At 42.8% G+C, this 14,283-nt stretch overlaps 1 protein-coding gene across 4 annotated transcripts in view; it reads left to right on the top strand.

The window, feature by feature from the left end:
• LOC133477605 (septin-7-like) overlaps positions 1 to 4,307 on the top strand; it is a 72,548-nt gene extending 68,241 nt beyond the window's left edge. For all 4 annotated transcript variants that reach the window (XM_061772499.1, XM_061772500.1, XM_061772497.1 and 1 more), the window contains one exon: positions 2,023 to 4,307. In XM_061772499.1, coding sequence (XP_061628483.1) covers positions 2,023 to 2,062 — 40 coding nt within the window. In that variant the 3' untranslated portion in view covers positions 2,063 to 4,307. The remainder of the gene's footprint in view (positions 1 to 2,022) is intronic.
• The last annotated feature ends 9,976 nt before the right edge of the window (positions 4,308 to 14,283 follow it).

The following is a 14,283-nucleotide window of genomic DNA, read 5'->3' as shown; positions in this document are numbered from 1 at the left end:
ATTCCTCTACACAAGCACGCTTCAAATCTTGAAGTTTCCTTGGGGTTCTTTCATGGACCTTGAATTTCAGTTCTTTCCATAGATTTTCGATTGGGTTCAAGTCAGGTGATTGGTCATTCTCGCAGCTTTATTTTTTTTCTTTGAAACCAATTGAGTTTCCTTGGCAGTATCTTTTGGATCATTATCCTTATGAAATGTCCAACCTCGTTTCATTTTCATCATCCTCGTAGATGGCAGCAGATTTTTGTCAAGGACGTCTTGGTAGATTTGCCCATTCATCCTTCCTTCAATAATGTAAGGTTTACCAGCACCCTATGCTGAGAAGCAGCTCCACACCATCATGTTCCCACCTCCAAACTTCACTGTTGGTATGGTGTTGTGCATTGCCATTTCTCCTCCAATCGTGGTGTGTATTATGGTATCCAAATAGTTAAATTTTAATTTCTCATGCTTTTTTTTTTGTCATTAATGGGGTCTTGCGTGGCGACCGTGCATACAGGCCAGGGCGGCGGAGTACATGACTCACTGTTTTGCTTGTGACAACAGTAGCTGTTAATTCCAGGTCTTGTTAAAGCTCTTCACAGGTGGTCTTTAGCTCTTGGAAAACTCTCCTGATTTTTCATTGCACTCATCTGTCAGAAATTGTGCGAGGAGCACCGGATCGACGCAAATTTATGGTGGTATTATTGGCTTTCCGCTTACGTATTATGGCCCCAACCGTGGTCCCTGGAACATTCTGAAGCTGAGCTATGCGCCTGTAACCAATGCCATCGTTATGTTTTGCAACAATTAGTTTGCGATGGTCTTGAGACAGCTCTTTGCGCTCACCCATCATGAGATGTGTCTTGACTCACACCTTGGCAATGAGACCTTTTTGTAAGCCATCAATGAAGATTGAAGCAGCTGAGCAGTAAAGGGTTGCTAGTTATCTGGTAATGCCGGTATTTTTTTTTTTGACAATTGTGCAAAAAGATGCAGAGTCCTCTAGCACTCAGAGCAGTTCGAATGACTAATATTGCAATAGTCCGGTGCAATGATCATTGTGCAAAGGGCGCCGAGACTTCAAGGAGTGTATGCGGTTTAAAGTGACAAGTAGTGCGATAATCTGGGACAATGTTGATTGTGCAAATGTTGCAGATACTCCTCAATCAGTGTGCAAATGGAGCAGATGCTACTCTGGCATGAGTGGCCAGTATTGGTCAACAACAGATATGCAAATAGTGCAGCGTGGCGAGACTACTATAGTGAGTGCACGAGTAATATATAATTGGCCCCACAGAAATGTGACAACGAACCCGAGTCAAAAAATTGCCAGCATGTTGTAATGCATGTAATAGTGGCCTAGGCCCATTAGATTTACAGTGGAAATAGCCATGGATGACGAGAATAAAAGAACGATTTGACAATTTCTTTGAGAAGAATGTTCAGTTAATGCCTGATTTTTCCGAAAGTCCTAAACAATGCTCTGGCAAGGAGCACTTATACTTTTCAGTAAGCTACCTACCTGTCTTGCGGAATTGCGCTTTGCTGACCAGATTGTTGGTTAATCATTTACCAGTGAATACTGCCTAAAAAGACAGGCAGCTATTTTTATGTATTTATTTATTTTTTTATTATGTGACCTGGTAAGACTATGGTGTTGAATGCTGGGGACATTTTTTTATGCTGGTGCACCCGAGAAAAAAAGTTGGACGCACAGTGTGACCAGTGCAAAAAATGTTAGTCAAGAGCCCTGGTGCTTTGTCTTTTTCATAGATTTCAATGATGTCCACAAATCTTAGGAAAGCTCCATGTTCCATGATTTACAGACAGCCACTGCTGTCAGAGAAAGAGACCTCTTTGTCGTTTCCGCCTTCCTTTACGCATAGTGGGTTTGTCAGAGGTCTGGACTGGAGAATATGTGTAAATGAAAAGTTCACAAGTTTAAAAAAAATAAATAAATAATAATTTAAAAAAAAGACTTACATGTACACTGGAGACCATAGTAGCCCTTTTTCTAAACCTTTCTTTATTCTCACCTAGGACTATGGAGAAGAACAAGAAGAAAGGAAAAATCTTTTGAAGAACCAGTTTATTTCCACATAGGTTCAAGCTGTGGCCCCAACATCCTTTTTTCGCTAACTCACCCACACACACATAGTTACTGATTTTACATGGCATTCCGCATCATGGGTACCATTATAAAGAAAGTCACACACAGTGTTTTACTGTTAAATATGATGAACCCCTGTGATTTTGTTGGAGAATTCATGTGTTTGTAAAACTTTTTCTTATTTCTCCTTATTTGCCCTGACAAAGAGGAGAAGCCTGAGTTCCTCTGAGCTAGTCTAGTGTTAACACGTGGTGGGGACCAAGCATTTATACACATGTACTTAGTGTTAGTCCTGTGTTCTCGAGATATCTACACTCTTTTTAACTGAATACACCCTATAGCACTAAATACCATTGTATTAATATTGAAAGAATGCTTCACGTATGTGCAGTGCTTAAATATCTAATAGACCACCTTTCATAAAAAAACAAGACCATTCAGCGTCATGAAGCGCTGTAAAAATTTACTCTTTCAATTTCAGTGAGCTCTCGACGGTTTAGCAATGTAAACAGAAATGAGGGATTTCAAACTGAATTCACCTTTTCAAAATTTATGTCAGCTCACTGGTGTTTTAAAAATGACAAACTAAAAAAACATTTTGGTGATTTCCAATACTGTCAATTTTGTACAACTGTCATCAACTGTACATTTGGGTGGTGGTCTAATATTTTTTTTAAGCACTACAAGGGAACGTAAAGTGACTCAGGGGACTGCTACAGATGTCTGGTGGAAATAAGACCCAGTCACATCAGAGACTAGGCATTGGACTGAAGCCCATGACTTTTCAAAATGGACGGCTAAAGTAGTGTAGTCTAATAGAAGAGATAGAACTCGTCTAAAGAGCCAACACCCTCAGGGTCTCAACAGGCAATCGATTTGAGACCATGCTGGTGCATTGTGCTAATAAAGAACAACAAATATTTATTGCTTCTCAATGATCAACACTATGAAAACTGCAGGCTGTACATGAGGCGAAGACATGTTTACCAAAGAAGTATTTAAGTTCAGTTCAGATTAGTCACCACCCACTCTTGACATTCTATGGTTTTATACATGATTAGGTCCAAAGTCATTGTGTTTCAGTAAATTGTGTATTTTAAGATCTAAACAGCTGAGAAAAAAAAAGAGCCAGAATGATCTGTAACTGCAGTCAGAGTTTGCAGGGTTTCCTAGTTGAACTGAAAATATTATGCAAGAGCCTCATTGGTGTCTATAGCGTTTTACAGAATACCGTAATTACAAAAAAATGTTTTATATTGTGATGTAGCTGGTGTGTATTGTCAGACTTGAACCAGATTTCGGGGGACATTTTCCACTTACTAAAGAACTGAACAGGACAAGTAAAAAAAAAAAAAAAACGATTCAATATTCCTTAGTTTTCCTCCACCCTGTGCGCCAAAGTAAAAAAAAAAATGGTTGTGATAAGTCTAAAATAGCCTTATCTCTGATATTACTGTAATGTAGGATAAAAATGCGTCCACATAACCAACAAAGGCTTGCCTGTCAAATAGAATATTGTAAGTCCAGGCCAGAGTGGAAAACTTCGAATCTCTACTATTTCTTACCCAGAGTTGTCATGTTTTATTTTCTTATGACAGTAATATGATGCGCATGGAAAAAGGACAGCTCCTGTGTAGTTTTCTTAAGTAACCCTTATATACATCCATTATCTTACTATATTTTTCCATACTGCCTGGAGTGTTCTCAATGCATTCAAATAAGATGCTAAAGGGAGAAATCCTCGACCTTCGCACGTAAATATTTCCTATTGCTTCTGGCTGTGATAGATAACATATATTGTGTACATATTGGAGGCTGTTCAGTTGCCTTTTCCTTTCTGATATATATATATATTTTTTTTGTATTTGTTTTCCAGAATTCTTAATGCCAGAAATAACCACAGAACATATTATTTGAAAGTCAGAGAATAACTAACTGTGTAACATGGTTAACACATTTGAATTTGTGAATGCCAGGACACCTCTGTTATGATAGCTTTTTCTGAGAGAATCAATTACTGTAACAAGTTATCCAATCATTTTCACAAAAGTGGTTGTATTTTCCATCAATGCTTAAAATGTTACAATTTTGCTGGACCTTGCGGTAACTGCTTTTTTTTTTTTTTTTTAATTATTATTTTCTCCCATCCTGATTTATCAAGTCTTCTGTCTGTTATTGTACATTGAGAATATTAAAGTTGATAAAGTTTTAACCACTACTTGTCCAAGTATTCATTTTTTAACACCCTTTAAAACTCAGATTTTATATATAAAGTATGTATACTAGTGGTGTTGTGCTACCTAAATTCTGACGGCAAAAATCTAAAACATCAGTAAAAGCAGTGGAATAAAAACTGACAAAACTTCAAAATATGTTTTATATTTTTATTCATTCAAAACATAACAATAAACTTGAAAAAAAAATATTTAATAATGGATTTTTTGAAATAAGTAGATCAATACCTGCATTGTCATATATTACATGATGAATATGTGTTTGTATGTATATAAAATTGTACATCTATATACCGTATATGTACAATATATACAGTCTGTAAAAAAAATCTGACCACCCTTGTTTCTTCAATTTCTTGTTCATTATAAATACCTGAAGAAAATAAAAAGAATACCTGAAGAATACAAAAGCTTAATTGTATTGAATATTCTTTTCCTTGTCCAGTTAGGGGTCGCCACAGCGCGTCATCCTTTTCCATGTAAGCCTATCTCCTGCATCCTCCTCTCTTAACACCAACTGGCCTCATGTCTTCCCTCACGACATCCATCAACCTTCTATTTGGTTTTCCTCGAGGTCTTTTGCCTGGCAGCTCCATCCTCATCATCCTTCTACCAATATACTCACTATTTCTCCTGGATGTGTCCAAACCATCGAAGTCTGCGCTCTCTCACTTAGTCTCCAAAAATATCGAACATCGGCTGTCCCTCTGATGAGCTCATTTCTAATTGTATCCAACCTGGTCACTCTGAGAGCGAACCTTCATTTCTGCCACCTGTTGTCTCTAATCCGTACATCATGGCTGGCCTCACCACTGTTTTATAAACTTTGCCCTTCATCCTAGCAGAGACTCTTCTGTCACATAACACACCTGACACCTTCCTCCACCCGTTCCAGCCCGCTTGGACCCGTTTCTTCACTTCCTGACCACACTCACCATTGCTCTGGATGGTTGACCCCAAGTATTTAAAGTCCTCCACCCTTGCCATCTCTTCTCCCTGTAGCCTCACTCTTCCCCCACCACCCCTCTCATTCATGCACATATATTCTGTTTTACTTGGGCTAATCTTCATTCCTCTCCTTTCCAGTGCATGCCTCCATCTTTCTAACTGTTCCTCCACCTTCTCCCTGCTTTCACTGCAGATCACAATGGCATCTGTCAGCCTATCCATCACCACTGCAAACAGGAAGGGGCTCAGGGTTGATCCCTGATGCAGTCCCACCTCCACTTTAAATTTGTCTGTCACACCTACAGCACACCTCACCGCTGTTCTGCTGCCCTTGTACATGTCCTGTATTATTCTAACATACTTCTCTGCCACTCCAGACTTCCGCATGCAGCACCACAGTTCCTCTCTGGGTACTTTGTCATAGGCTTTCTCTAGATCCACAGACACATTGTAGCTCCTTCTGACCTTCTCTGTACTTTTCCATCAACATCCTCAAGGCAAATAATGCATCTGTGGTACTCTTTCTAGGCATGAAACCATACAACAGTATTGCAAATTCTAACTTCTGTCCTGAGTCTAGCCTCCACTACTCTTTCCCATAACTTCATTGTGTGGCTTATCAACTTTATTCCTCTATAGTTCCCACAGCTCTGCACATCACCCTTGTTCTTAAAAATGGGCACCAGCACACTTTTCCTCCATTCCTCAGTTAACCTCTCAGATTCCTCAGTCATCCGCTAGAATTCTGTTGAACAAGCTGGTCAAAAACTCCACAGCCACCTCTCCTAGATGCTTCCATACCTCCACAGGTATGTCATCAGGACCAACTGCCTTTCCATTTTTCACCTTCTTTAATGCCTTTCTAACTTCCCCCTTACTAATCATTACCACTTCCTGGTCCACCACACTTGGCTCCTCTACTCTTCCTTCTCTCTCATGTGCCTCATTCATCAACTCAAAGTATTCTTTCCATCTTTCCAGCACACTACTGTCACGAGTTAAGACATTTCCATCTCTATCCTTAATCACCCTAACCTGCTGCACATCCTTCCCATCGCTATCCCTCTGTCTGGCCAACCTGTATAGATCTTTTTCTCCTTCTTTAGTGTCCAACCTGGCATACATATCATATATGCTTCATTTGGCCTTTACCACCTCTACATTTTCCCTACGTCGCATCTCAATGTATTCCTTTCTCCTCTCCTCTGGAAAAAAGTGTTCACTACAGCCATTTCCATCCTTTTTGCAAAGTCTACCATCATCTGTCCGAGTTTCCTTACCTGGATGCCAAATTTACCCATCACTTCTTCATCACACCTGTTTCCTTCACCAACATGTCCATTACAATCTGCACCAATCACAACTCTCTCTCTCTCTCTCTGTGTGTGTGGGATGCTCAGAACTGCTTCGTCTAGCTCCTTCCAGAATTTCTCTTTCACCTCTAGGTCACATCCTACCTGTGGGGCATAGCCACTAATCACATTATACATAACATCCTCAATTTGAAGTTTCAGCCTCATCACTCAATCTGACACTCTTTTCACCGCCAAGACATTCTGAGCTGACTCTTCTTTTAAAATAACCCCTACTCCATTTCTCTTCCCATCTCCACCATGGTAAAATAATTTAAAGCCTGCCCCTAAACTTCGAGCCTTACTGCCTCTCCACCTGGTCTCCTGGACACACAATATATCAACCCTTCTCATAATCATTATGTCAACCAACTCCAGAGATTTTCCTGTCATAGTCTCAACATTCAAAGTCCCCACATTCAGTTCTAGGCCCTGTGCTTTCCTCTTCTCTTTCTGCTTAAGAACCCACTTTCCACCTCTTCTTCGACCCACAGTAGCTGAATTTCCACCGGCACCCTCTGCATTGATCAGGTCTTGGGACCGGCCTACAGTTTGCACTGGCTTGTGCCCCCCATAGGGCTGCATTATATACAGTAAATGAACAAGTCATTTAAATGGACACATTACTCCATCTTGTAATCGGATCGGTTATCGTTTTTTTTTTTTTTTTTTTTACACTCGCTGATCGGCCCCAAAAATCCTGATTGTGTAAAGCCGAATTTTCAATATTCATCTGTGTAAATGAAACGTCATTTGCGTCTACTAATGAGCAGAATCCCTCCATGCAATACGAACATAGCGCAAATTACTACTGTCTTTGCACATTTGCACAGCTTCTAGCTACGTTAACAGAGAGAACACATAATATAAATTCGAGCTGTTCGAACTTCTGGACTTGTTTGGTGACATTTTGGTAGGGAGAGTTTTTTTTTTTTGCGATAGTGTTACTTGTAGGCTTTACACGATCAGGATTTTTGGGGGCGATCAGCGAGTGTAAAAAAAAAAAAAAAAAACGATAACCGATACGATTACAAGATGGAGTAATGTGTCTATTTAAATTACTTGTTCGTTTACTGTATATAATGCAGCCATATGGGGGGCACAAGCCAGTGCAAACTGTAGGGCGGTCCCAAGCCCGGATAAATGCAGAGGGTGCCGGTGGAAATTCAGCTACTGTGGGTCAAAGACGAAGAAGAGCCCAATCACCGATCAGCGAGTTTAAAAAAACTGAGAACCGATCACCGATCCGATCACAAGTTGGAGTAATGTGTCTATTTAAATGACTTGTTCATTTACTGTATATACTTCTGTACTTAATTGCTCAAAAAATTATATTTACAATAAATTTTGTTTGTTGGTGTTCCGTGAGATATTTCCATTGTAAAATATGTGCCTTGGCTCCATAAAGGTTGGAAATCACTGCTCTAGTCAGATCAAACCAACATTACAACATGACAGAAATAATGGGTGCTAACTTACTATCATTATTGTAATTAAATTACTTCACCCACACCGAAACGTTAGAGCATGATTCGACAGACCAGCAGCATGTTCTCTTACAACAGTCAGTGCTAGCACTAGCTTGCTAGGCTACATAATGTTTTGTTACCTGCTTGTGAGCCGTATCGTATTAAAAGTAGGTGAACATACCTGAAGCAAGCCTCAAACGAACATCCTCTCCTGTCCTGAGCACCGGTGACCACCAACACCGGTGACGTTTTCCTCCGTTTTGTAAATGTCTTTTGCAGAGCCGATCAATGATCGGCGAATTATGACATTAAAGCCGATCAGCATAAAATGCTAATTATTGGCCAATACCAATCATATCGGTGTAAAGTCTAGTTACTTGTTTACCTTCGTTCTTACCTTCATCTGTTCGTGTCCCTTGCGAATCACGCTGGCAACCCGCTTCGTCTTGAGCCTCATCCTCTCTGGCAGAGCTGTGCGTCTTGGCGAAGGTAGTGTATACCACCACCAACTGGATTAGAGGATGAGAGAAGTAAATCATTACATTATCTACAACAATGAAACATTAAATATGAGTTTTGCATGGGGCTGTAGTGCTACACCCTGTGAGGGAAGGACAGGACAAGATAGAACAGGACAAGGACAGGAGAAGAAGCATTCAGGACAAGGGTCGTGAACCTGGCTGTGCAACTGAAGTGGTGGCATTAATTATGTAAATTATAAAAGTCTACAGGACAAGAGTATAAGTGAGGGAATGCACAAGCGATTTGCATATTCATGAGTTATTTGTCTCAGTAAGTGCGTGACCCCACATCCAGTGAAAGAATTCTAGGGGTGTGTGCCTACGGATACATGCAAGTGAATTGACACCGTTTTATATGCACAAAGACTGACAGAAGTGTCCTGTAATTGCTGTGGCCGCACCACGGCGGCTGAGGACCCCACCCGATCAATCGAGGGAGGGGCGGGATCAGGCCCAGGGGTCCAGCCGAGAGGAGCCCGGCGGATGGGACACGTCCCACAGCGAGGGACCCAGCGCGGTCCGCCGGCACCACCGAGGCGCCCCGACAACTGGCCACCCAGTGGGGGCCGCAGGGACCCAATGCCACCCACTCAGCCAACCACACCACCCTACCCACCGCCGCAGGAGCACCGCCATGCAAGTAAGTGAGACCCCCCCCCCCCCCCGTTACTATGACTGGCAGGTCCCTGAATGGCAGTCATTGGCCCAGGTTAAAGGGAGAGGTCAATGAGCCGAGGGGGGTCGGGGCAGGGCTGCCAGGCATTACTGCCCAACAGCCAACCCCCACCCACCCCACCCCCCGACCTACGACCCACCACCCCCTAGAGATGGGTGTATGTTGTGCATTAAAACATGTGGAGTGTTTGTGCTGCATTTCAAATCCAGGGGCGCAGGCAAGGCGGAGGGGCAGGGCGCACGGACCGGGAAACAGCACAGACGTGCTGAAACCCGATCTGATACCCACACCCTCCCGATCCCATACCAGTCCCCCAGGAACCCTTTGATATGTGTATGTGCCCAGATGTGATTAGTGAGAAAAAAATATGCAGTGAGTGGTGTGAGTGATTAAGAGGCATGGCTCCTGCAGGTCGGGCCCATTAGGCCGGACAACCACCGACGAAGAGGCGCCCCCCCCCGCCCACACATTCCCGCCAGCACCCACTACCACCGGCCCCTGAGTGTAGGAGGTGCACCCCCCGCCCCTTCCGTCCCCCAAACCAGGCAGGGAAAAGAACCCCACAGCAGGCCCCACAGCCCGCAGGGGACCGCCCGGCTCCCCCACGGGAAGAGGAACAGGCGAACGCAGCGGGATGCAAGGAACGGAGAGAAGAGGAGGAAGCAGGCCTGAGGAGAGACAGGGGGGCCCCATCGCCCCCACCAGCAGCCAGAGTGGGGGAACCAGGTGGGTGCCAGCCAGCACAGCCCGAGCACCCACGGAACATGGGCGAGTCACCATCGCACCACCACTACTCCCCAGGAGGTCGCCCCAGTGGTTCCCTCACCCCCACCCCTGAGATCAGGAAGGAGTTAAAAAAGTCCCACCCCCACAGACTCCGGAACAGCAAACACAGGGACAAGAGGAGAAGATCCCCCACAGCATGCATGTTTTTTCACCATGCAAACCGATCTAAAATGTGTGAAAATAAAAATAAAAATAAATAAATATAATAATAATAAAACAACAACAACCTCGACAACAAAGAATATAGAATTCCATTGTTTACTTTCACACTTACGAAAATAGTCTTGCTATTGTCAAATGTCAAATGGGACCCTTCTCAGGCAAAGGAATCAAGAGTCTAGATTTAGCATGTTGAGGAAAGGTGACCAGCTATCTACGTATATGTCATTGATTTTTTTCCTTCTGCTGATATTTTTTCTAACGCAATATATTCTATGATGAGATTTAGCCACTGATTGATGTTAATAGCTTGTTTGTTTTTCCACTTTAATAGAATTGTTTTCTTAGCGGTAGTTAACGTGACAAGTTATGATTGTGAATATTTATTAGGGAGGTCAATTATGCTTAAGTCGCCAAGTATGCACAATCTTGGGGAAAGTGGAATCCTGCAGTTTAGAATATACGAGAGTTTTTGTATAACTGAAGACCAAAAGCATTGAATTTGGTGTACATTCCCATATAGTATGAAAATAGGTGTCGGGGGTATTTTTGGTGCATTGGACGCATACAAGTACAATGCCAATTCCAATGAAGTTGGGGACGTTGTGTTAAACATAAATAAAAACAGAATACAATGATTTGCAAATCATGTTCAACCTATAATTAATTGAATACACTACAAAGATAAGTTATTTAATGTTCAAACTGATAAACCTGATTGTTTTTAGCAAATAATCATTAACTTGGAATTTTATGGCTGCAACATGTTTGTCATGTTTACCACTGTGTTATATCACCTTTTAACAACATTCAATAAACGTTTGGGAACTGCGGACACTAATTGTTGAAGCTTTGTAGGTGGAACTCTTTCCCATTCTTGCTTGATGTACAGCTTCAGCTGTTCAACAGTCCGGGGTCTCCGTTGTTGTATTTTACGCTTTATAATGCGGCGCACATTTTCAATGGGAGACTGGTCTTGACTGCAGGCAGGCCAGTCTAGTACCCGCACTCTTTTACTACGAAGCCACGCTGTTGTAACACGTGCAGAATGTGGTTTGGCATTGTCTTGCTGAAATAAGCAGGGGCATCCATGAAAAAGATGTTGCTTGGATGGCAGCATATTTTGTCCGCAGTTCGCAAACGTTTATTGAATGTTGTTAAAAGAAAAGGTGATGTAACACAGTGGTAAACATGACCACTTGGAACGTGTTGCAGACATGAAATTCTAAGTTAATGATTAGTTGCTAAAAACCATAAACTTTATCAGTTTACAAAAACAGATATTTAATGTTCAGTGTATTCAATTAAATACAGGTAGAGCGTGATTTGCAAATCATTGCATTCTGTTTTTATTTGTTTAACACAACGTCCCAACTTTATTGGAATTGAGGTTTGTAGTACAAGAAGGTCGCAATTGTTTAGAAAGATAGGCTAAAGTTGAAACGACTGAGAAATAGGGCCTTAAGACGCTTGGCGCAACAGAGATAGGCGAGATTCTTGTGGTCGGGCCACATAATAAATGGAGAAACGGTTCTCTCCAGCCAGTGCCTCCATTCTTCCAGAGCCTAAACGATGGCCAGCAGCTCATGATTTCCGACGTCATAATTCTGTTCAGACGGAGAAAGGCAACAGGAAAAGAAGGCACAGGGATGTAGTTTTTGGGATTTGGGGTCCTTCTGGGCCCCAGCTCCAGCTCCAGTGTCTGAGGCGTCAACCTCCACAATGAACTGGAGGGAAGGGTGAGGGTGTCTTAGGATGGGGGCAATGGTGAATAGTTCCTTCCGGCGGTCGAAGGCTTGGAATGCGGCAGGGGTCCACTGGAATGGGGAGCTAGTGGAGGTGAGAGGAACGCCCACCTTTGCTGTAATTCCGGATAAATCGATGGTAGAAGTTAGCAAAGCCCAGAAAACGTTGCAGCTCTTTGCGGGTGGAGGGAATGGACTATTCAACGACTGCTTGAATTTTTGCCGGTTCTGGTTGTACAGTGGGTACGGAAAGTTTTCAGACCCCCCTAAATTTTTCACTCTTTGTTGTATTGCAGCCATTTGCTAAAATAATTTGAGTTCTTTTTTGAAATATCACAAAGCCGTAAGTATTCAGACCCTTTGCTGTGAACATGCATTTAATTTGGCTGATGTCCATTTTGTCTCATCATCCTTGAGATGGTTCTACACCTTCATTGGAGTCCAGCTGTGTTTGATTATACTGATAGGACTTGATTAGGAAAGCCACACACCTGTCTGTATAAGACCTTACAGCTCACAGTGCATGTCAGAGCAAATGAGAATCATGAGGTCAAAGGAACTGCCTGAAGAGCTCAGAGACAGAATTGTGGAAAGGCACAGATGTGGCCAAGGTTACAAAAAAAAAATTGGCTGCACTTAAGGTTCCTAAGAGCACAGTGGCCTCCATAATCCTTAAATGGAAGACGTTTGGGACGACCAGGACCCTTCCGAGAGCTGGCCGTCCGGCCAAACTAAGCAATCGGGGGAGAAGAGCCTTGGTGAGAGAGGTAAAAAAGAACCCAATGATCACTGTGGCTGAGCTCCAGAGATGCAGTTGGGAGGTGGGAGAAAGTTCTAGAAAATCAACCATCACTGCAGCCCTCCACCAGTCGGGGCTTTATGGCAGAGTGGTCCGACGGAAGCCTCTCCTCAGTGCAAGACACATGAAAGCCCGCATGAGTTTGCTTAAAAAAAAAAAAAAAAAAAAAAAACACCTGAAGGACCCCAAGATGGTGAGAAATAAGATTCTATGGTCTGATGTGACCAAGATAGAACCTTTTGGCCTTAATTCTAAGTGGTGTATGTGAAGAAAACCAGGCATTGCTCATCACGTGTCCAATACAGTCCCAAGAGTGAAGCATGCGTACTAGAGCGGCTCCCACTACCGGAGACAAAGTCCTTGTGTGTTTTTTGGACATACTTGGCAAATGATGATTCTGATTCTGATGGTGGTGGCGTTTTTCAGCTGCAGGGACAGGACGACCGGTTGCATTCGAAGGAAAGATGATTGTGGCCAAGTACAGGGATATCCTGGACCAAAACCTTCTCCAGAGTGCTCAGGACCCCAGATTGGGCCAAAGGTTGACCTTCCAACAAGACAATGACCCTTAGTACACACCTAAACTAACAGAGTGGCTTCAGAACAACTCAGTGATTGTTCTTGAATGGCGGAGCCACCAACACACGCGTCCTCACTCTCTCATTGCCAACCGGAAGTCCAACAAATTATTTTTTTTTTTTTATCGAGTCCTACCACTACTTTAAACGCATGTATAATGAATGTGTTGCCAATATCAACATTAATATCGTAATATATGAACTTTGAGCGTGGGCTTTTTTATTGGCCGTTCTGTCGTCAGCAAATGCGGAAGATGAAAGGCAAAAAGGAGCATTTCATTCACTGCCAGTCCTCCATGTTAACATGGATCTTTCAATTCAACAGTGTGTCAATGGCAGTGAATGAATTAAGCTCGAATGTTGGCTCAAGTCAGGGAGTGTGCGTGTGGACATCTAGGGCGTGAGTTAGAGCTGATAGCAGCTCTTATGAATGTGTACTCTGTTACCCCTCGTGCTAATAAAGCGCATCAGTGACTGTGTTATCCTTGACCACATACCCGGCAGTACAGTTTGTTGTATTAGTAATTAAAAGCCTATTTCTTTTATAGTTGGCAGGATGATAATCTGTTTAACACACATTTATATCGATCGATTTAATCTAATCTAATGTAATCTAATATAATCTGTGCGGCACGGTGAGCCTCTAGTTAGCACATCTGCCTCACAGTTCCGAGGACCCGGGTTCAAATCCTGCCTCTCCTGTGTGCAGTCTGCATGTTCTCCCCGTGCTTGCGTGGGGTTTCTCCTGGCACTCCGGTTTCCCACATCTCAAAAACATGTGTGGTAGGTTAATTGATGACTCTAAATTGCCCATAGGTGTGAATGTGAGTGCGAATGGTTTGTTTGTTTCTATGTGCCCTGCGATTGCCTGGCGACCGGTTCAGGGTGTATCCCGTCTCTCGCCCCAAGATAGCTAGGATGGCC

Source organism: Phyllopteryx taeniolatus, chromosome 5 (assembly GCF_024500385.1).
Source record: "Phyllopteryx taeniolatus isolate TA_2022b chromosome 5, UOR_Ptae_1.2, whole genome shotgun sequence".
Taxonomy (NCBI): Eukaryota; Metazoa; Chordata; class Actinopteri; order Syngnathiformes; family Syngnathidae; genus Phyllopteryx; species Phyllopteryx taeniolatus.
The sequence above is the reverse complement of the archived record's forward strand: the minus strand, read 5'-3'. Positions and strand labels throughout refer to the sequence as shown.